General features: G+C 39.3%; 1 protein-coding gene across 3 annotated transcripts in view; it reads left to right on the top strand.

The window, feature by feature from the left end:
- PDE11A (phosphodiesterase 11A) overlaps positions 1-24124 on the top strand; it is a 477210-nt gene that overhangs the window by 414671 nt on the left and 38415 nt on the right. For all 3 annotated transcript variants that reach the window (XM_066345959.1, XM_066345958.1, XM_066345957.1), the window contains 3 exons: positions 8689-8766; positions 13656-13719; positions 20611-20685. In XM_066345959.1, coding sequence (XP_066202056.1) covers positions 8689-8766; positions 13656-13719; positions 20611-20685 — 217 coding nt within the window. The remainder of the gene's footprint in view (positions 1-8688; positions 8767-13655; positions 13720-20610; positions 20686-24124) is intronic.

Genomic DNA, 24124 nt, shown 5'->3' with positions numbered 1-24124 from the left:
ATCACAAATGCCCTGTACTATTTGTCTGCGTGACAGTCAACAATAATTCAAATTTTATAAATTAAATGGGTGATTCCTACATTTTTTGGTTGGCTTCTAATTAATCAGAATATTCTTCAAATTGAATTTTTTTCATTTCCCTTTGTGCTCTACAAACATTCATCAGCAATTATGGAAAATGCTCGGTCTAATGGTTTCTTTGTCTTTCCAAAGGGATGCAATAAGTAGCATTTCTCAAAAGCCTCTAATAATGAGAGTAAAATGTACTAAATTAGCTAAGATTATTAGGAGTCATCACTTTACCATCTTTTAAAAATTAGATCAATATCTTGAAATTTTTATTTAAAAAAAAATACAATAGAAACTCCACAAGTGTTTCAACTCCTGTGTAGACAGGAATAGTCATTCATTCAACAAATGTTTAAGAGCCCGTGATGTTCAGTGTTTTCAATTTCCTCAGTTGCTTGCTCTCAATTAGCCACCATATTGGAAAGGAAGAGGATAGAATATTGTATTATAAAGTGTGATGACTCATAGGGATTGATTCATTTCTCTTTCCCAAACATTCTTATATTTTAATAGAATCTCATAAATTAACCCACGGAAATTATTCACAGGCCTTGTAGCAGGTGGATGGAAGAAATATTTTGGTACTTCTTGATGCATTTCAAAGCATTTATATATATAGTCAACCCCATATCCCCATCCACCTGATATTGCAAATGCATTTAAAAAAATAAGAAATTCATCCACTAACACTTATTATGCCTACTTTATGCCAGGTTTTGTGCTAGTTGCTGGGCACACAGAGGTAGATAAGATAAGACATGTTTCTTACCTTCAGGCACTCAGAGCCCAGTGGGGAAGAGAGGAAAACAGCAATACAACGTGTATCAAGTGCTTCAGCCAAAGTAAACCCAGGGCCTCTGGGGCATGTGCCACGTAGCAACCCCCTTAAATCACTTCTACCTGGTCACTATGGGTTAGCTGAACTGATGGTTAGGTCCTCATGTTGTCTAATCTTCTGCCATTTTCAATATTAAAAGTCACTCTAGCCTTTCCATTTCCTGCATTTTGCCAATTTTATTTGTGCTGTTAACATCAGCATAGCCTCATACAGGCCATTTTATTCTTTGCTAGTCCTAGTGTTTCAGACTACTAAAGCAGGGAGATAATTCATTGTCTAAGATAAATATATAACTTTTGTTTCTTTAGTCATAATTACTGAAGTTAACGTCCCCAAAATAATTTTTTATTCTTCTCTGGTGCTTTTGACCCGAAGTCCAGAATCTCTCCAGAATTTGCATTTAGCAATCAATTGCAGATGGATGATTTGCCTGTTGAATGAGCCATGAGAATGAGTACTGACAGAACAAATCTTCAGCTGCTCCCCTGTACCCCCTCTGGCTCATCCACACACTCTTGCCACCCCTGCCTAACAATTCTGGAGTTGAAATTGCAGGAGAGTCACAATCATGATTTGTCATCTCAGTAGTAAAACCTTCCCAACCTTCATAGACTTATAGTAGATTCAGAACAGTTAAATAAACAGAAAAAGACTATATATGCATTGATAAATAAATTTACAAAAAACAATCCCTGGTTTAAAATATTCACAGGAATGATAATCTCTTGCTTTACAAATGAGAGGAAGGTACCTTGCAGATAAATTACAAACCACAGAGATTTCCAATGTATTTGTGGATGACTGGTAACCAGACTTTAGAATTATTTTTGATATAATTTTAGCTGTTCTGTTTAACTGATGCTTTTGTAAAGACTGCTATTTTTCTGAGTGGAGCATATGTCAAGAAAACAGATAAAGGCCTAATAAAAACATACCTGATTACAAATGAGATTTTCCAGTAACTTGCTATTTACTCTCTGAAGTATTTGACATTGTTTTTGAACACCTGAGTTCCCAATGATCTGCTTGAGAAAGGAATGATATAGTTCCTCATGTTGGAGGAGTCCAGGTCTAGAAAGTATTATATAATTTTGTGGATTTTCAAATGTTTGTTTTATCAGTCCCATGTTTATAAAAGTGCTCTTATTTTTAACATATTCACATATGCTTATGCTGTCGACTATGTATAATCTATGTACACACACACATATAGGTGCTAAAAGGTTGTGTGTGCAAATTCATCTTTTAAATACACAGTGAATTTCACATTGTTGTTGTGTAATTATTGTCACTAAGGAAGATGTCAAAAATAAACCACCTGGAGCCATGGATAACCAACCTGACCTGGGCCATCTGCAGCTCTTCTTTGGAGCATCCTCTTGTTGATAACAGAAAGACCTCTGTCTGGTGCCTGCCATGACCCTGGGCACTGGTACAGCAGCCTTTAATGCCATGACATCTCATGAAGGTGTTCAGCCACTGCTGGCCATATTCTCATAACATACAAGGCTATCCAGCCTCCAAAGTTCATGCTACATACAGTTTAGAAAAATGGTCTCAGAGACCAGGACTGTGAGACTGGGGACCTGGAATTTACCTAGATTTTCCCATAACTGCTCTGGGACCCTGGGCAACTCAACCTCATTTTTCTTCACCTTGAATTTCCCTACCTATAAAATGACAGAATTACAGCAAAATATTCTCAAAGGTTTCATACAAGGTCAGACAAAAGTATATTTACAGTTGTTTGTATAGGAAATAATACAATAATTAGTAAATAATAATACGAAAATAAACTGTGTTTCAGGTACTTCCAACTGTAAATATACTTTTGCCCACTCTGTACACCTCAAACAGTCTGCAATTATAATGAAAACACAAGTTAAACATAGAAAATAAATCATTCTATGACCCAACAATTTTACATATACATAATAAGTACCTAGAGAGAGAGAAAGGCAGAGATAAGAAAATTCACACCAGTTCACAAAGAGACCTCTACAAGGATGTTCATAGCAGCATTGTATATAATAGCAAAAAAACAAAACAAAAACAAACAAAGAAAAAAACCTTGGAAAAAATCTGTTTTCATCACCAGGAAATGGGTGAATAAACAGGGATCCACTGATGCATGGAACACCACACAGCAGTGAAAGCAAATGGCCCAGAACTACACATAGCAACATAAATGATGCTCAGAAACACTGAGTGGGAAAAATCAAGTTGCCAAAGAATACATACCAGTTGTATGATGTATATCGGGATCCCCAAACTGCGGTCCACGGGCCGCATGCGGTCCCCTGAGGCCATTTATCCGGCCCCCGCCGCACTTCTGGAAGGGGCACCTCTTTCATTGGTGGTCAGTGAGAGGAGCACAGGATGCAGATGCAAAGTGCTGCACAGCTCATGTACAGTACTACTTCCGGTGACGCGGGACAGACACATGAGTCACGGCTCCAGAAGCGTGTTAGGGCTAGCAGTGAAAAATATGCAACCGGCCTGACCAGGCGGTGGCGCAGTGGATAGAGCATCAGACTGGGATGCGGAAGGACCCAGGTTCGAGATCCCGAAGTCGCCAGCTTGAGCACAGGCTCATCTGGTTTAAGCAAAAGCTCACCAGCTTGGATCCAAGGTCGCTGGCTGGAGCAAGGGGTTACTCGGTCTGCTGAAGGCCCGTGGTCAAGGCACATATGAGAAAGCAATCAATGAACAACTAAGGTGTAGCAACGCGCAACGAGAAACTAATGATTGATGCTTCTCATCTCTCCGTCCCTGTCAATCCCTCTCTCTGACTCTCTCTCTATCTCTGGAAGAAAGAAAAAAAAAAGAAAACTTATGGAACCGGACATTGACCATCTTATTAGCCAAAAACAGGCCCATAGTTCCCATTGAAATACTGGTCAGTTTGTTGATTTAAATTTACTTGTTCTTTATTTTAAATATCGTATTTGTTCCCGTTTTGTTTTTCTACTTTAAAATAAGATATGTGCAGTGTGCATAGGGATTTGTTCATAGTTTTTTTTATAGTCCGGCCCTCCAACAGTCTGAGAGACAGTGAACTGGCCCCCTGTGTAAAAAGTTTGGGGACCCCTGATGTACATGGTTCCACCAGTGACTAAATCTTTCCCACGCTGTTTATTTTTATAAAACTATGATGTGCAGGAAGTTTCCTATTACCTTCTGAGGTCATAGCCAAACCTTGGGATGCCAGAATAAATAGATCCTACTAAGAAATTGCATAGTTTTGTCAGTGAGTAGAAAATAAAATTATTGTACCACATTTTTCTGTGTGCTATGAAAAAAATTTTTCCTGCCCTCCTCTATCCACCACCTCCTAGGGATGGTGGACATCCTTTTCATCTTGAAACAATAAAACCTAGGATTGTTATAATGTGATGGAAAGCTTATAGACTGAGTTGGGGTTCAGTTGATTTAAGACTTTCATACCAGCAACATTAGCTATTAAACTTTCCATCGCTAGGGAATTTACTCTTATGGTGCTATTTGGTTGGCATATCACAGATTTGTGTTTTTTAAAAATATGTATAGGCCTGACCTGTGGTGGCACAGTGGATAAAGCATCGACCTGGAAATGCTGAGGTCGCCGGTTCGAAACCCTGGGCTTGCCTGGTCAAGGCACATATGGGAGTTGATGTTTCCAGCTCCTCCCCCCCTTCTCTCTCTGTCTCTCCTCTCTCTCTCTCTCTCTCTCTCTCTCTCTCTCTCTCCCTCTCCCTCTCCTCTCTAAAATGAATAAATAAAAAAATTAAAAAATAAAAATATATATTTCCTGCCTTGAGTTAGCCACCTAAGTAATATGCCTCCATTTTGCTTCAAAAATGTTATGTCTCATATATCTAATATATCCTCAGCAGATAAACAATAGTCAGTGGAAGAAAGGTCAGACAATGGTGTTCTTAAATCTCCCATAATTTGTTATGTTGTCCATTTGGTTCAAGTTAGAATCTAGTCTTCAGGAATCTGACAGGACTTTTCTTGGATAGATTTTATGTTGTTTTCTTATCTTAATCTCTCCAAATGGTAACTGTAAAGGCCCCAGAACAATTAGAATCTAGGTGAAACCAGTAGTTGAAGAATTTTTTTAATAAATAATCTTGTGAGAACATATTTTTTATTCATTCATCAATTCAACTAATATTTCATGTCAGGCACTGTTGTAGGCACTGGGGACCCAGGAGTGAATGAAAATGGACCAGGCCCTTGTCCTCATGGAGCTAGCATCCTAGTGATTTTTTTAAGAGTAACTCACAGGATTGAAATGATACCCAGGTGCATATGATGACAAGGATGATGACTGACAAGCCCTTTCAGAAAGCTTTCCATGATCTTTGATGATTTTCCAAGCTAAGCTAAGTGCTTTCCTCTGTGCTCCCGGGACACCCAAGGCATATCTGAGCTGCTTGGGGCAGCTGTTATTCCAATAGGTTGTGTTTGTAGCCCAGCTCTGCCATTCACCAGCTGCAGAACACTGGGCCAGTTAACTCAACCTTTCTGAGCTTAATAACTGGTTAATCCTTACTGAGCACCTACTGTGTGCTAGATACTCTGTGAAGTGTTTTACATTTCATTTAATCTTCCCACCAACCCTAACAGTGTAGATCCTATTAATATAACTTTTTACTGAGAAGAAAACTGAAGCCCAGCAAGGTTAAATAACCTACCCAAGGTTGGTAATCTGGATAGTAACTAACAGAACCTAGAAAGTCTGTCTGGGATATACAGAGTAAGGATCCCAATAAATATTAGCCTCATCAGGGAAGGGACTAGGGGGAGGCAAGTGAGGTGAACCATGCAAGTGCAATGTCAGATCCTATTTTTATTTAAAATTTTGATATATTGTTCATGGATATTTTTGTGCTTATGTTGATTTTTTAAAATATTGGATTAAAATATTATTTGTCTTTATTACTGAGTTTTGGGCACCCACTTAACTTTTGTGCCCAAGGCAAGTGCTTTCCACAGCTCACTCTGGTCCCTATTATCATTAGCATTACATTGGAAGGGGCATTAACTTTTTATTTGTTGATGACCCCGGCTAAACTCGAGAGATGTTTCAAGATTGCACCCATGTTTTGTGTCCATAAAGGCGAGTAAAGAGTTGGCAGAGCCTGACCTGTGGTCACACAGTGTATAAAGCATTGACCTGGAATGCTGAGGTCACTGGTTCAAAACCCCAGGCTTGTCTGGTCAAGGCACATATGAGAGTTGATGCTTCCTGCTCCTTCCCCTTTTTCTCTCTCCCCCCTCTCTTTCTAAAAGTGAATAAATAAAATCTAAAAGAAATACTTATTTCTTAAAAAAAGAAGAGTTGGCAGAGTTTAATGTTTGTTGAACCAAACTTTCTTCTCCACAAGTATTCAAAAGAAGACTAATAGGCATTTAAGGAGAAAGAACTAGGTGAATTTTCCATCTCCATGTAGTCCAATCAGTCCATTGTATATTTTTGTTGGTAGGAATACTACTAATAGTACTTACAATAGTATTTACACATTAATGATTGCAGTCAGGTATGGAGACTCTACCAGTGCCAACTCTTAATGCACCTCATTTCAAATGCTCACCACAAAGCTGGGAACTAAGGCTCAGCAATGTGGAATCACTTGCCCAGGACCAGAGAGTAAATTGAGTGGCAGACAGCATTAAGCCCAGGTCACTGTGGGGCCACCACTTTCTTTTCTATTTCAGTTCACAGTCATGGTACTGATGTGAACAAGGCATGGCTGTGGTCATAAAAAAGAAAATGGACAATTGAAAACAATGGTAAAATTACAAGAAGAAAAGTTATGTACACACCTGCAGACCAAAGGTAACACCGAAGTTACCTTCCATGTAACTATGCAATGCCATCTCTGCCCATTACTATGAGGTTGTTGTAGAGATGATCCCATACTGTAGTATGGCCTTGACCTGTATCCACTTTAAGGGATTAATCCAGGATGTACCTTTGTGTCTTCAATAAGGAAGTGAGCCACGTATTTGTCTTCCTCAACTTCCCCCTTAAGGGTAACTTGCATAGTCAGTCTGACCAGGTGACAAGAAGTCCATATAGTTGGTTCAGCTGATGAGGGACACCACAGACCAGAAACAGGAGAGACAATTGCACTCAGCATCTTGTCTTTTGTTCCCCAAACTACAATTGGTCAGTACTCAGTGTCTAAGACCTTACTGTGATTTCTGATGGGGCAGTATTCCAATGCGCATTCCTTAAAACATCACTTCTATTGAAGTCTGGTTAAGTAAGCTGAAGTAGGCCTTTCTATTTATTTCTTAGAGACTCCAATAGGTTAATGTGAGTGATGACACTCCAAGAAAGGTATATTACAGGCAGCATTTCTCAAACCCACTTGGCCAGAGGATACCTTTATATGGAGTACTTCCTAAAACTAGTATTTTGTGGATGCACTTTGAAAAACAGTATGTCAGGATCTTTTAAATAGTCTCCCATTAGGAAGTGCCAAGAAGGTGAAGACATGGGAAATAATTCTTGAAGAATTAAAATGGTAATGCTGTAATTTTTTTTTGCTTTTTCACTATAAAAATTAAAGTCATGTAACTAGATTAAAGTTTTGAAAATATACTGCTCACAAAAATTAGAGGATATTTTATTACTTCATATTCATTTTGAAATATCCCCTTATATGATTCCATACATAGGTGGGACATAAAAATGAGACTCAGGGACATGGACAAGAGTGTGAAGGTTATGGGGGGGTGGAGAGGAAAGAAAGGGAGGAAGGGGTGGGGGGAAGGGGAGGGGCACAAAGAAAACCAGATAGAAGGTGATGAAAGACAATTTGACTTTGGATGATGGGTATGCAACATAATCAAATGTCAAAATAACCTGGAGATATTTTCTCTAAACCTATGTACCCTGATTGAGCAATGTCACCCCATTAAAATGAATAAATATATATATATAAAGTAAACTTAGAAAAAAAAGAAATATTCCCTAATTTTTGTGAGCAGTATATAAATACCCTTGTTTTCACAACTTTAGAATACTCCCTCTTGTCTTTTGCCTATCTACACAATTCCAAATGTGTATCTATATCAGTGTGCGTATCCAACACTTAAAATGTGCACTCACTATGCTAAATGCTTTGCATGTGTCATCTCATGTGATCCTCATGAGAACTCTGTGAGTTAGCAAATCTAATCTCCATGTTAGTGGTTGGGAAATTGAGATTCAGAGGGTTTAAGTGACTTCCCAAAGGTGCACAGCAAGTAGGTGACTGACCCATTGGTTAAACAGTTATTTTGACTCCAAAGCTTATATGTTTAAACACTGAAATGCTGAAATTGTTATTTTCTCATCTAGAATAAAAGCGTTTGTTCTGACTTACTACCAGGGAGTTTATCTTTTCTTGGATCATCCTACAGCTCAGTTCTATGTTGAATGAACTTTCCAAAATTGTCCCACTTTTTATTCGTCCTTGTCTTTCTTCTCTGATTTAGTGTCATCACGCTTCTAGCAAGTAATCTTAAATGCAGGACCACATTGTTTTCTGTTTTATGATTCAATACTTTTCTCTGTTATAAATACATTCAGAAGTGATTGTGGCATTTTCTTGAAGCCTCAACATTTTTTTAAAAAGTGATTTATTTTGATAGTGCTCTAGCCTTATGATTTTAAATATTAAGTTACTTGGTTCAGGTGGTCTTATATTTTCTCATAAATGTGTTTATGTCACCCTGCAGACTGACAAATTTTATTCCAGGTTTTGTTGGGTTATTTTCTTTCTTCATTTGATTTTGTACAGGAGGAGAACTGAGTTCTTTGAACTTGTCAGTAAAGAAGAATATGATTGGAACATCAAAAACCATCGTGATATATTTCGGTAAGAAAAAGTTCTTGTGTTTCTTCATTATGTGAATATTTAGCCTTGCTTTTCTGACAGTGAAAAGGGCACATGAGTGATTTTTAAAGTAATAAGTCTTAGCCTACACCTAAACAGTTGGAGATTATTTGAATAATTAAAGAAAAGATAGACAATGTCTTTCTGTCTCCTAATGTATTATATTTTTACCTCCTTCCCATGAATTTGTATTCAAAATTAGAAAACAGTATTCAAATTGGTTCAGTTTCAACAAGCCATGGCTTTCTCTTTTTCCATAGAAGGTGAGTATACAAATTGGTGGGTGAGGGGGATTTTTGAACCTTAGAAAACAAAGTTACAGAGAATAAATGAAAGCAGAGAATTGATTTTTTGTTTTCCTTTAGAGATAACAGGTATTGTAGATGGAAAACCAATCAGAACCATTTTGGTAGTGGAAATAAGAAGTCTGTTCTAGACTTTTCCACAGACTTCTTCCTAGTTGTTTAGAAAAGACAGCTATGAGCCACCATTTTTATGTGACACATTTTAACCACCCCAGTGCAGTCAATCTAACTGGTGAAGCCTATTTCTCTTTCTGTTATACCCTGGCCTTCCATTGTCCCCACCTCACCTATCCTCAGACCTTTTGCTGTCTTATTCCTGTTCCAACACTTTTGAGTGTTTCCTGGAAAGTTTGTGTGGCCTGCACGATGGGATCACTGTGTCTGCTCTACAAGCAGACAATTGCTGGAAAAACCACCTTGAGTAAGACCCCTAGCAGACTTCCTCTTTCCCATATGTGCTCCTTAAAACCTCTGTCTCCATCATTGGAACACAGAGCTCTGCCTGTTTGTTCCTCTGAAGCTGACCCCAAGAATACCCGGGTATACAGTCAGCCCCTTGTACAGGTGGTCATGGTACACACTTGCAGAAGTTACTGTATTTTTCATTCCATAAGATGCACTTTTTTCCCCCAAAAGTAAAGGGTAAAATATCTGTGCATCCTATGGAGCAAAAAATACAGTATTTTACTAAATGTTTGAACACACCATTTGGTTCAGAATACTTTTTTTTCCTATTTTCCTCCTTAAAACCCTAGGTGTATTTTATGGTCAGGTGCATCTTATGGAGCAAAAAATATGGTAGTTCCTGGCCCTGGCTGGTTTGCTCAGTGGTAGAGTGTTGGCCTGGCGTGTAGATATCCTGGGATTGATTCCTGGTCAGGGCACATGGGAGAAGCAACCATCTGCTTCCCCACCCTTCACCCTGTCTCTTCTCTCTCACTCTCTCTTCCCCTCCCACAGCCATGGCTCTATTAGTTCAAGCATCAGCCCTGGGCACTGAGGATGGCTCCATGGAGCCTCTGCCTTAGGTGCTAAAAATAGCTCAGTTGTGAGTATGGCCATAGATGGGTAAAGCATTGGCCCAAGTCGTGTTGCTGGGTGGATCCCAGTCATGGTGCATGTCACTCTATCTCCCTTGCTCTCACTTGGAAAATAAGAAAGAAAGAAAAAAGAGTTAGTTCTTATTGGTTCAGAACCTTCTGCACTGGCCCCGGGTGTCCTTTGTGTCTCCAGCCTTTGAGAATGTCACAGTCCTGCTTTAAAACAGTATATTCAAGAATAAACAATAATAGCATGATTGTTGGTAAGGATGAAAAAAACATAACTTGAGTACTTTAATTCTGTCATTTTTTATGATCATTTGGGGGTTTAAATTATGTTTATAATTTAAAACAGTGAAACAGAGTGCAAACTGGGAGGTGGAATATTTTTGTTTGGTAGATGTAAAATTCAGTTTATGTGTAAACTCTTTTTCTGAATTTGAATAATCTTTAAAATTAAGAGTTATTCCTTTTAGGTTGCTAATTGTTTTAAAACTAGAGAACAAATCAAGAAAGATCCTTATGAGCTACTTTCGGCATACAGAGGAGAGGGATGATAAAAATGATCTGCTGTGAGTGTCAGGGGTCTTCGTGTAGCATCCATCTTCACCCAGCCACTGAGGATAGAGGCCTGCCCTCCTTATTCCTGACCATTCATTTGCCCAATTGCACTGAGCAGGTTGGCACCACTTAACTGTAAATTGGACTATAATTATGTGGACCTCAAGACTAAAACAGTTGGTGCAAACTCCCTTCTCGCTCTCTTCCTTTACAAAAGACTTCATACAGAGACTTGACCTACAGAAAAATAAGATAAAACTGCTCATTTGCCTCCTTCAGTTCTTCCTGTGGAAATCTCCCACGCTATCCAGGCCTTTCTGTTCTCCTGGTTCTTCTTCATCAGGCATCCCCAAACTATGGCCCGCAGGCCACATGCGGCCCCCTGAGTCCATTTATCCGGCCCCCACCGCACTTCCCCAAGGGGCACCTCTTTCACTGGTGGTCAGTGAGAGGAGCACAGGATGCGGCGTCGCTCATGTACAGTACTACTTCTGGTGACGCGGGACGTACGCGTCACGGCTCCGGAAGTGCGTCATATCACTTGTTACGGCTAGCAGTGACAAATATGGAACCGACATTGACCATCTCATTAGCCAAAAGCAGGCCCATAGTTCCCATTGAAATACTAGTCAGTTTGTTGATTTAAATTTACTTGTTCTTTATTTTAAATATTGTATTTGTTCCCGTTTTGATTTTTTACTTTAAAATAAGATATGTGCAGTGTGCATAGGGATTTGTTCATAGTTTTTTTATAGTCTGGCCCTCCAACGGTCTGAGGAACAGTGAACTGGCCCCCTGTGTAAAAAGTTTGGGGACCCCTGTTCTTCATCATAGGCCCTTATCAACTGATGCTTGTCAACTGCTTTCCCTGATTCAGTTCTCTTCTTATTCAAACTATTTGCATACCTACCACCTAAAGTCTTTTCCTTGAAGGTCTAGACAGGTTCCTCCTGAGCTCCCACCTTAATTGACTCCCCAGTGCCGATCAGATAGTTCTCAGACACTCTACCACCCTTGTTTCCAGCCCTTTTCTGTCTTCCTTCTCTGTAGAGACTTTTTGCTCCACTGTCAAGTATTCATTGAAAATAGAGACTCTTTTGTCAGACTATGGATTCCATTCTTAGTCTTGATACTTTTAGCTGTGTAACTTTGGGCAAGCTACCTAACCTTTCTGATCAAGGAATGTAAAACACTATTTGCTTTATAAAATAGAGATAATAATAGTATCCTTACCTGTAAGCTTGCTCAATAGATGGTAGCTATTAGAATTATCATCATCAGAGAAGTTAGCAGATACCAAATAAGCTTATTTATTAATTGATTAATGGTAATACGAATATGAATTTGAGAAGTAAGCTTCAAATAATCAAACAGATGGGACCTAAGTAATTATCCAAGTTATGGTACAAATAAGCAAGCTTAGAGAGATTATTTCCTGTCCAGGAGAGAGACCGCAGAATCCAATGCATTGATTACAGTTTTATCCCCCTCTGGGACCAGCAGAACCTAAAATGAGAAGCCTCCAGGTCTAGCAAGAGGAGGTCTGCTAGCTTTGTGATAAGCACAGAACCCTGAATCCTTGACTCGCTTTGGCAAAGTGACTTCACACCTCCATGTTTCCATTTAGCTCTCTGTAAAATAGTAGAACTCAGAGTGCTTATCTCAGAAGGTTGTGCTGAGGATTCATTCAGTCAGGAGTCATTTGGTAAAGCACCTGGTACAGAAGCAGGCAAGCTGTGAGCACTGCAGCTGTGCTTGTTACAGAAGACCAAGTCTAAGGAATAGACTCATGTGTCTGTACAGTGCTTCCTTAACACGGGGGTTGTTTGAGATTAGATGCTGCCTGACTCCAAAAGGGCTAATGCTGGTGTGCCTGGTTTTGCTCTGAAGACCTGTTGTTATCTGCCGCTCTGCCTTGTTCCCTGGAGAGGTTTCCTAGAGAAGTTGCACAACCCCCACCACCGTCTATATAGATATGATCTGCCATCTGGGAAGCAGACATGTTTCCATGGCATTGGAATCCGGCGGGGTATGGAATGTTAACACCTGAGATCAGGACAGCCCTCTGACCTGTAACAACACACCCTTTCTTCTAAAACGAGCTAGCCAAGTTGCACTTTGCCAGCTCGGATCTGTCATTACTTTTCATCACCTGCTGCTGTTCTTAGTACGGCGAAGCATATTTGGAACAAAGAATGTATTTTATTTTTTCCCTTTCCTGCCACATCAAATTATAAGCACCAGAACTCTCTTCAGTTTGAATTGTTCTCCATGTTTTATCCACGGTTCTGTGTGAATTATACTTAAACCCAGTAGGAATCTGCTCCCCTACAATCTGATTCAGATCTTTCCTGTGCTTTCTTACATGTGCAATGAAGGAAAGTTGTAGCTGAATATGTTTCTTCTAATCCTTATAAAACATGGTTGTAGCCAGGTAGTAAACTGGGGTGAAGCAGAGGCTCTTACCCATAAATCTCAGCTCCATAGAGGAGAAGAAAAGCAGCTTCTAACGTGGCATGTGCCTCACCTCTGTGGTTTAGGTTTTCTTCTGTTCTCATCAGTCAGTGATAAGCTGATGATTAGAGTCATCACCTATGTATGTATGTAGTATTATATACTGATCCGCTTGTTGATAGTTTAAAATATAAAGCGTTCCCCATTACAAGTTATTTTAGGCAGAGAGCGCTCAGCTCAGGTGTAGAGAAAGCTGTGCTTTGCTTTCCTCCATTTGCTGCAGAAAAAACAGAAGGGCAGCCGCGGGTGTGTGCAAGCTTTGTCTTCCTCAGCAGTGTTGCCACAGGATGGAGACACCAAGCACAGACCGCAAACAGTGCTTCCCTTGTTGAGGAAAAGAAGATGTGAGCTTGCCTCCATCCCATTTTATTTATTAATGTTTCTAGGATGGGTTTGTTTAGCAATGCAACAAAAGATTATTCAGGTTGTTTTGTTTGGTTCTGTTTTTCAGATCAATGTTAATGACAGCCTGTGACCTTGGAGCCGTGACCAAACCATGGGAGATCTCGAGACAGGCAAGTAGTGATTAATGGCACAGCTCAGCAGAGGAGGGACTTGGGGGAGGATATTCCCAGAGCCCCAACTACCAGGCACTGAAAAGCTAGTCAATTTGCATCAGTATTAACATGGTGTAAAAAATAGCAGGAGGCTTAGGCTCCACATAGTTTATTGCCTGGAATGTCCTTATTGTGCTCCCACTGACTAGTAGTATTTCTGACTCTGGAAGATTTTTGTTTTAACACACTGAATTGAAATAACAGTTTGACCCTTTCGTAAGGCAGAGTTTCAAAAATAGTGTTTTTTGAATAGGTAATCATACTTTAGCACAGGGCTCAGTTTTTTACATCTGAAACAAATAAACCAACAAAAACCAAAGAGGTAAAAAGGAAATGATGTTTTTCCTTTTATAGACTATTTAGAGATCAGAAGGCTCTTTGGTCATGGTGTGCAGTGTCCAAATTGATTTGTACTCAAAAGTCATGCACTTACCATCTGGTTTTACTGCCAAAAACTGTTCTAAGCAAGACTAGTTTTGATGCCATAACTACACAGTTTAAGATTATTGAAAGTATTTGAAGTTAATATCTCTTTAAGATTTATGAGGCACCGACTGTGTGAACTATAGGGATCAAAAATAGTGATTTGGTATCTTTTTTTTTTTTATTCAGTGACAGGAGGGGAAGCAGAGAGACAGACTCTCGCATGTGCCCCAACCAAGATCCACCCCACAAGCCCACTAGGCGATGCTCTGCCCATCTAGGGCTTTACTCCATTGCTCAGCAATCGAGCTTTTCTTTAGCACCTGAGGTGGAGGCCATGGAGCCATTCTCAGAGCCTGGGCCACCTCACTCCAATCGAGCAATGGCTGCAAGAGTGGAAGAGCAGGGGAAGGGGGGGAAGAAACAGATGGGTGCCTCTGCTGTGTGTCCTCCCTGGGAATTGAACCTGGGACTTCTAGATGCCAGGCCAACACTCTACCACTAAGCCAACTGGCCAGGGCCATGATTTGGTATCTTAAGACTTGACATTTTAAGGAAATAAAATACATTCATATAACTAATATTTATTGATTAAGTAAATAACTAATATTAAATGACTGTTATATATTATTATTCCATAAATCTTCAAAACCCTCTTTGAGGTAGGTATATATGCTGATAATGGCAACCCAAAGATAACAGCTCCTAATCCCTGGGAGCTATATACATTACCATAAAAGGAAAAAGGGTCTTTGCAGATATGATTAGATTGAAGACCATCATTATCATTAGCATTATCATCATCAATATCCTGGATTTTTCAGATGGGTCCTAAATCCAATTGCAAGTGTCATTATAAGAGAGGGGCACAGGGCAATTATACATTTAGAAGAGAAGACAATGCAAAGATAAGGCAAAGATTGGAGTGATGCAGCCACAAACAAAGGAATGCTGGCAGCCATCAGCAAGTGAAAGAGGCAAAGAACAGATTCCTCCCTAGAGCTTTCTGAGGAAAGATGGCCCTGCCAACACCTTGATTTCTGTCCAGTGAACGGATATTAAACTGGAGACCTGGCGTCCAGAACTCTGAGAGAATAAATCTGTTGTCTTAAGCCACCAAGTGTGTAGTAATTTATCGCAGCCCCGGGAAACTAATACAGTGAGCATGTCTGTTTCACAAATGGGGAAAATAAGGCTATTAAGTGGTAGTGCTAGATAGTGAAGTCCTAACATATTAGGCTCCAAAGCCTTCATTCTTCACAGTGGCTTACGCTTTCTTACACAGGATGCATCAATCAGCAGCTTTAAATGATGTGTGTCAGCAGAATAGGCAATTATATCACTAAACCCACAATCTTATTGGTTTAAACCAACAAATCACTCCTAATTGCTTGCCTTCAGAATGGGATAGCACCTCTTTGTCCTCATTCTGGGCTGGGATAAAGGAATAGCCATCTTCTGGATCATTACAGTAGGTTCCCTGGTAGGTCTTGCATGGGCAATTAAATACCGACCCCCACCCCCAACAAGTAATTGACCAGAACTTGTCACAAAACCCTAGCCAACCAGGATATATGTGTCCAGAAATTAAAATGCCAGAAATGGTTATTGAAAAGACAACTATCACAATTTGCTCTTTTAATCACCAAAAATATAATTCCCTCTCCTCCTGCAGGCAAAATATGCTCTCTCTCTCCCCAGGGAAAATGACCAAATGTCCCATCAGTCATGGTCTCAAGCTCGAAATCCAGGATCTCTGGGTGATATTTGCTAGTCTGTACATCAGGCCTGGATGCACATTAAAGACCTACACATACCCAAAATACATCATCTAATGTACACTTAAACCACAAAATACCCGTCATCACACTACTATTCAGAAAGGGAATAGGTGGCAACATTTGGCAGCTAAGGATCTACAGCAATTTTGAAATCCTCCTGGGCATTTACTGTGAGGGTCCTCACATCTGTGCTGGACCCTGATTCTCTGGGGGATGCTCGTGGCTTCACTATTTTTCGTGGCCTTTAGCTCCACCCAGGAAAATTATTCCTTTTCCATTATCCTCTTTGATGACAGCCAATAATTCTCAGCCTGCTTCCCACCTAAAGAAGGGTAAGGCCCAAGGTTTATTTTAAGTAGTAACATGCTTGTGGTTAATTTTGGTACAAAAACTCTCTTAAACATTTAGTCAGCTTCTTATGTCTATGATTCTAGTTATCTCCATTTGCCTATAACCACATCCATAGTTCTATTCCTTACAAACTTTTTAGACCTGCTATATTTCTTTGCTTCTTTATATTCAGGAACAAAGAACTACACACACACATCTATCTACATATATTTATCTTTCTTTCTCTCTCATGAGTTAATCCCTACTACTTTGGACCTAATGGGCACCGGTGAGAGAACCTTGTAGTTAAATCATTCCTCTGGGCCATTTTGGTGCAATTGAAAGGATCAAGTGTGTACCACCTGATTCACTGAGATTTTAACTCTGAGTGTATGGCCATAACTTTGACTTGATTCTTGTAAGAATCTTTGTCTTCCCCTAAAGCTGTAAGCTCCTTTGTTATATTATTTGCCTTATTTCAGTGATAATTATACTAAATGTGTTGCCATTGTGTAACGTGAATCATCATCCCTATATAGCAGGGGTCGGGAACCTATAGCTCGCGAGCCAGATGTGGCTCTTTTGATGGCTGCATCTGGCTCGCAGACAAATCTTTAATAAAAAAATAATAACGTTAAAAATATAAAACATTCTCATGTATTACAATCCATTCATTTCCTACCGCTCATGTTCATGGTTGCGGTGGCTAAAGCCAATCACAGCTGTCCTCCGGGACAACACCAAATTTTTATTGAATAATGCGTAACATACACAGGTTGTTGTATGGCTCTCACAGAATTACATTTTAAAATATGTGGTGTTCACGGCTCTCTCAGCCAAAAAGTTTCCTGACCCCTGCTATATAGCCTTTCATCATTCTTCATATTTTTTACCTGGCCCCCAAGCTAATACCACATATCTTAGGATCTTTTCCTTTCTTTCTTTTCTTTATTTTTCCCCTCCTGTTCTTTTCCTTTCACTCTCTGCCCTTTCTTTCTTCTTACCTACCTTCCCTCCCCTTTCTTTCTTTCTAACAGCAGCTCCTCACTTTCATACCAATGTTTATGTTAGTCAAGGTAAGGCCAGGCTTTGCTGCAGTAACAAACACATTTTCAAATTTTGGCTTAAAAGAATAAAAGTTAATTTTTTTGCTCACATCACAGTCCAATGAGGATTGAGCAGTTTTCCTATTGAACTCTACTCCAATCAATTGCTCTCTTCCAATTGAGTTTTGTTCTTCATTTTATTGAGACATATTTGAAGTTACATAAAGCAGGATGATTGTGAAGAATTCGTGTGGTTGAGTAAATTATTTCTATATTTCTACCCACTCTTCATTTCCCCAGTGTGGGAAGGCCTCTCTTGCAGACAAGTCAGAGAATAAACTGAGGAGAAGAGGTAGGTGGCTCTTGCGGGAATTGGGGGAAAGTATAAACCAGGGGTGGCCACTATGATAGCGATGGAAGGGAAGTGGAAGAGTGGAGAGTGGGAGAAATTTAGGGGGGCTAGGGGGAAATAGAAAAGATGGGAAAGGGAGTGGCCCAAAGGATAATATGCCAGGACCTTCAGAAACCTCAGCAAAGTCCATGTCAAGGGAGAACTACAGGAGAAACAGCCCATGTTGGGGCAGGAAAGTGATGGGACAAAGTACTTGGAGGAAGAATAAGTCAAGTTTCTGCTTGATATTTCACACCAACGAGGCCAATGGCCATTGATAGATGGCCACTGTTGTAAATATTATTTTATGTTTAGGATGTGAACTTTTGCTGATAAGAGCAGAAATTCAAGAGTTGAAGGAAATAAAGCTCAAAGCCATGTTTTTCAAAATGTTCTCATTAGAAGTCTTGTCACACCTCTAAACTAGAGATCTCGTTTGTGTTTATCTCTAAATTAAATAGGTCAAGGTATTTTAACAAACATAATCATAGCCATGATTTCAGGAAACATTTGGACAAAAACAGTGAAACCTTATTTTAAAAATATACATATATTTCTAATTTCCTAGAAGTTAATTTTTGTTTTAAATTCCCTTTCAATTTTTTATTTTTTTACTGGTGTCTATTCCACTTTTCCTTCCTCACAGACATGACTGTAAGTATGACTGTAATCACTGGTTTCCCCAGTGATTCTCCAGGCCTAATTAGCATGTCAATTTCCTTCTTTAATAAAAAATTCAATCAGGAGCCACTTAACATTCCTGATTGGGTTTTTAAGTACAAACAAAACAGTGGTACAAATTGAGCTGTGAAAAGGGGCACAGGGGAGATATCCAGGACCACTTTAGAAAGATCCAGGGTGAGATTTTGTTCTAATTTCTTTGCTTTCCTGGAGCTACAGACCTACACAGGACTTTCATCTTGGAGTGACCCGGTTGTACATTTGCTTTCTTTAGCACAAAAGACCCACCTCAGAGCAACTGAGGAAGCACTCTGGGAACTGAGGAAATAAGGCCAGGCCCTTAGGGGACCATTTATTCCCTAAAAAAAAAATGCCAAAGACAGAAGAGATGGACTTGGTTTACTGAAGTGCCAGAGAGTGGCAGAACCCGGAGAGCAGAGAAGTGAATCAAGTCCTAGAAAAACTGAGTCAGTCCCAACTAGTTTTATGCTGTTGAGTTTTTTAAATGTTTAAAATCTAAACTGAAACGATATTCTGTTTATAAACGGACTATATACTTGCTGTCAGATTTGTGTGTGTGAGAGAGATGTTCTTATGTTTTATCAATGTTACAATTTATGATTGACAAAAGCTCTCAAAAGACATGTAGGTAAATTATCTTGATTTTATACATTTGCCCAAAATGAAGCCATTCTAGTCTCTGCCAGACCTAAGACCCTTTTCTCTATAAGAGTCTAGAATAGGGAAAAATTTGTCTGGGGATCCAGATCTTCTTGCTATCAGATTGTCTAGAGCAGGGGTCTCAAACTCGCGGCCCACGGGCCGCATGCGGCCTGCCGAACAATTTTGTGCGGCCCGCAGACTAATCCACGAAGTTCAAAATATTTTGGATAAAATTAAGTAAGCCTAGGGGCCTACTTGTATTTTTCATTTCTCTAGCATCCTAGCTAGATATTAGCTTAGTTAACAGCAGTTGTGATGCGAACTACAGTTTCTGGTCGTTTTGTGACACTGAGTAAACTGCATGTACGATTGTGCTTGTTGTACTGATTTTTTTTTTGTTTTCAACTGCAGTGAGAAAAGTGTTACGTAACAGTTGCCTTTTGTAGACCTAGTGCAGCCCGCCAAACGGCTGTGATCTTGCTCTGCGGCCCACATGCTGAGTTGAGTTTGAGACCCCTGCTCTAGAGGCTTTTTTTTTGTTGTTGTTGTTATTCCAATATTTTGTAAATCCAGCTAGTTCATCTCAGAGATTTCCTAGATGCATGCCACAGTGTTGTTGCAAATACCTGTTCAACATTTATCTTTTGTATCAATTTGCTTCCCATAAAGCTATCCTTAGAAGCACAAGGTTTGGAAAAGAAGAGTCTATGATCAGTGGCTTTTGATCCTCCACACTAATAATGAAAAGTGGAAAAATACAGGCCCTTACTTTGGAAAAATATCTCCAGTTTGGGGTACAATTCCATTCTATTGTGCCTGTGCCAATTAAAACCTACCATAAATGAACACTTTTAGGACATGGATTCAGACAATCTGAAGAAAAAATCACGCTATTCAAGCCATATTATGACATGCTGTAATAGTCTGGTCTGAACAGTGAATCTAGCATTAGTCCCGCCCCTTGACCAAGTGCTCCAGTAGGAAGCAGAGGTGTGCCCTAGGGTTCCTCCTTCCAGAGTGCTCACAGATATTGCTAGGGCCAGGCAGTCACGGAGTTTTTGTGACGGCAAGTTTAAACCAGGTTAAGATAAAAGTATGCAACAACATAAAGAGTCTACATAGAAACAACCAAAAGTGAGCTAAATTATTATTACAAATGCATTTTAATATTATATTGTAACAACAAATTATTATTAGGTCATTACTTGCTTCATTTTTCTGGATAAGACCATTTCCTACTTTGAAGGTGGCAACCCAGGTGCTTCATCTCGAATATGCAAGCGTCTGGGCTGTTGGAAATTGTCTGGTGGCACGCGTCTAAAAACACACCGCACAAGTTCTGATTAAAAAGAAACTCGTTTCATTGATTAGATTCTGTAATACCTTCAAATACAAAAGGTTAATGTACTTTCTCACAAGATTTTTAAATGATTGTTCATGTTGAAAATAATTGCCATACACATAGCCAGAAATAACTTCCAAGTCTTGTGATAAATCACACATAGCCATAAATTAAAATATTTATATGTTTCAGGTGGCTGAACTTGTAACCAGTGAGTTCTTTGAACAAGGAGATCGGGAGAGATCAGAACTCAAACTCACTCCTTCAGTAAGTTAATATTTTCATTATGATGAATCTACCCTTCTGAGTGACATTATTATTGTAAAAAAGAAGCCTGACCAGGCAAAGGCACAGTGGATAGAGCATCAGACTGGGACACAGAGGACCTAGGTTCGAAACCCTGAGGTCGTTGGTTTGAGCATAAGCTCATTCAGCTTGAGCGTGGGGTCGCTGGCTTGAGCTTGGGATCATAGACATGACCCCATGGTCGCTGGTTTGAAGCCCAAGGTCGCGAGCTTGAGCCCAAGGTCGTTGGCTTGAGCAAGGAGTCACTGGCTCTGCTGTAGCTCCTCAGTTAAAGCACATAGGAGAAAGCAATCAATGAACAACTAAAGAGCTGCAACAAAGAATTTATGCTTCTCATCTCTCTTTCTTCCTGCCTGTCTGTTTCTATCTCTCTCTCTCTCTGTCTCTGTCACACACAAAAAAAGTTACTCTAAATCACAATTTGAAAAAGGGAAAAATTAAGAATAGATTTAAGAAAGCACTCCTGAAAGTTTAAAACTTTAATTAAACTTAGGTTCTAAACACTTATTCCCAGGTTTCTGATTAAGAGTGGTGAGCTACCTAAGAATTCCCAAGCACTCACCAGGTGACAAGTAGGCACAGGGAGGATGTGCTGAGTAACTCATCAGAGTTACTCAGAGCCCCGTGCTGGTATTTCAGATGTAGTCAATGGCTACTTTGGAATAGAAATACAGAAAAAAAAATGGAGACAAGCTGTCCAGCCTTGAGGAACTAGAACAGAGAGCCACAGTAAATAATGGATACTCAAGATTTTATTTTCCAATTTTGAACATTTCAAATTCCCAAAAGCAAATCATTTCAAGTCTGTTTTTTTTCTTTGTTTGCAAAATAAAAAGTTTCACCTGGGGATTTAGGTTCGGATGATTGAAATGCTATTTATATTGGATTCATCCAATCAAATATTGTTTGAGAATGCTTTCTGTAGGTTCAGGATGGTGCTGTTTTTACTCATCAGGATACAAAAGATATAAATGCCTTGGCCACCACCCTCAAGGAAAGGGGTGATCTCCTTATTCTTAATGAATAACTAAAATTCCAGTGACTCTAAGAATAGTGCAAAGTATTTTTTTTTAATAATTTTATTTTTTTAATGGGGTGACATCAATAAATCAGGATACATATATTCAAAGATAACAAGTCCAGGTTATCTTGTCGTTCAATTATGTTGCATACCCACCACCCAAAATCAGATTGTTCTCTGTCACCTTCTATCTTGTTTTCTTTGTGCCCCTCCCCACCCCCCTATCCCTCTCCCATTCCCCCCTCCCCCCCGTAACCACCACACTCTTATCAATGTCTCTTAGTTTCACTATTATGTCCCACCTACGTATGGAATAATACAGTTCCTGTTTTTTTCTGATTTACTTATTTCGCTTCGTATCATGTTATCAAGATCCCACCATTTTGCTGTAAATGTTCCAATGTCATCATTTCTTATGGCTGAGTAGTATTCCATAGTGTATATGTGCCACATCTTCTTTATCCAGTCATCTATTGATGGGCTTTTTGGTTGTTTCCATGTCCTGGCCACTGTGAATTGTGCAAAGTATTTTAATGTCTGATATAGCACAGCAGATTCAATGGAGCTCAAGAATTGTGTCAGTCATCAGGAATGTCTATTTATGAGGATTCATATCAACTGAGTTTTGAATATTTTAAGGCCCTTTTTTTAGCTGACATTTAAAAGCAAGGAAAGGCAGCAGAACTAGCTCCTACCTTAAACATTTTTATCTATTTAAAGTTGGAACTAACAGTCTTACTAATTTTGGCTGTTCTTTATTTGTTGCTTACCTATGAAAAGACTAAATAGCAGCAATATTCATGATAGCCAAACAGTGAAAACAACCCAAATGCCCATCAAGTGATGACTAAATAAATAATATATGGTATACCTATAAAATGGAATATCATCTGGCAATATAAATGAATGAAGTAGTAATGCATTTTAGAGAAATAAACTTTGAAATCATGCTAAGTGAAAGAAGCCGGTCACAAAAGACCACATAGTATATGATTCCACTTATATGAAGTGTGCAGAATAAGTTAAAACACCCACCAATTATTCTAGTTTTCAAAGCAACATACATTTATGCCGTTTTAAAGTGTGCCTTTATTTTTATAACCAAATTTGGTGACACTAAATTTGTTTTCAAAATGAAGATACTAAATTGGAATACATAGCTAATGTGTAAAACCTAGTACCACCCAAATTTCTCTCAGCTACATATCTATTTATTTCAAATAAAAGCTTTTCCTTTATTTAAAAAAACAAACAAACACAGTTTCAGAGGCATCCTTTGAAGGGTTTACAATGCAGCAATGCCACAGGTCATTTAATTTAAAAGAAAATGTGAGTCCAAGCCAGCATTGGTGAGCCGGCAGGTGCCGTGGCCCTAAGGAGCCTTTGTCTGCAGGCTCAGGTACGGAGCCTTCTGAAGACATAAATGAGATCGATTTCATGATGGAAAGATAGCTCTAAATGCTATTCTCTCCTCACAAAAGGCTACTTAATGCAGCTGATGACTAGCTCTTGGCTGCTGTGGCAGAAGTATCCCTTGTCCAGAGACGTCTAGAAATGCATACACCCAGAAGCGAAACCTGTATGTTCACTATTCCCTGATAGTTAAGGAAGAAAGTTGTCCGGGAGCCACCTTCAGGTGTCATGGTCCTAAAGTTTGTCGAAGTAACTTCATAGAGATGAAGGCTGATCACGATACCAGCCAGAGAGTTGATAGTAGAGTCAGTGAGTTGGTTAACAGAACACACTTGAGCACCTCCAGGTATCAAGCATGAAGCTGGGCACTGTGCATCCAGTCATAAGCAAAGCATCATCTTTCCTGCCTTCAGAAAGCTTGTTGATTGGTGGGAAATATAGACATTGGGTAACCACTAACAATTAGTTGCAAGATGTGAAATGCTATAAAGGAAAGGCACAGGACAGTGCACTATCTCACTTCCAGTCATCAAAAGTTTATAAAGAAGTGACTAGTCCAGAAATGAACCTTATTTACAGTTATGGCCAACTGGTTTTTGGTAAGGGTGTCAAGACAATGCAATGGGGGAAAAATAGTCTCTTCACTAAATGGTGAAGGGAAAAAGAGAATTCACAGGCAAATGAAGTTGGATCCCTATCTCCTACCATACCCTGAAATAATCTCAAAATGGATCATGGACTTAAATGTTGAAATAAAACAATAAACCTTTTAGAGGAATACAAGGGATAAATACTAGAGACAAAAGGATAATACAGATAAATTGGCTTTCCTTACAATTAAGTTTGTAAGTCAAAGGACACTATCAAGAAACTATAAAGATAACCCACAGAATGGGAGAAATTATTTGCAAATCATACATTTGATATGAGCCTAGTCTCTAGAATAAACAATGATTATGACTTAAC

Source organism: Saccopteryx leptura, chromosome 7 (assembly GCF_036850995.1).
Source record: "Saccopteryx leptura isolate mSacLep1 chromosome 7, mSacLep1_pri_phased_curated, whole genome shotgun sequence".
NCBI lineage: Eukaryota > Metazoa > Chordata > Mammalia > Chiroptera > Emballonuridae > Saccopteryx > Saccopteryx leptura.
This window is presented reverse-complemented; position numbering and strand designations above follow the sequence as displayed.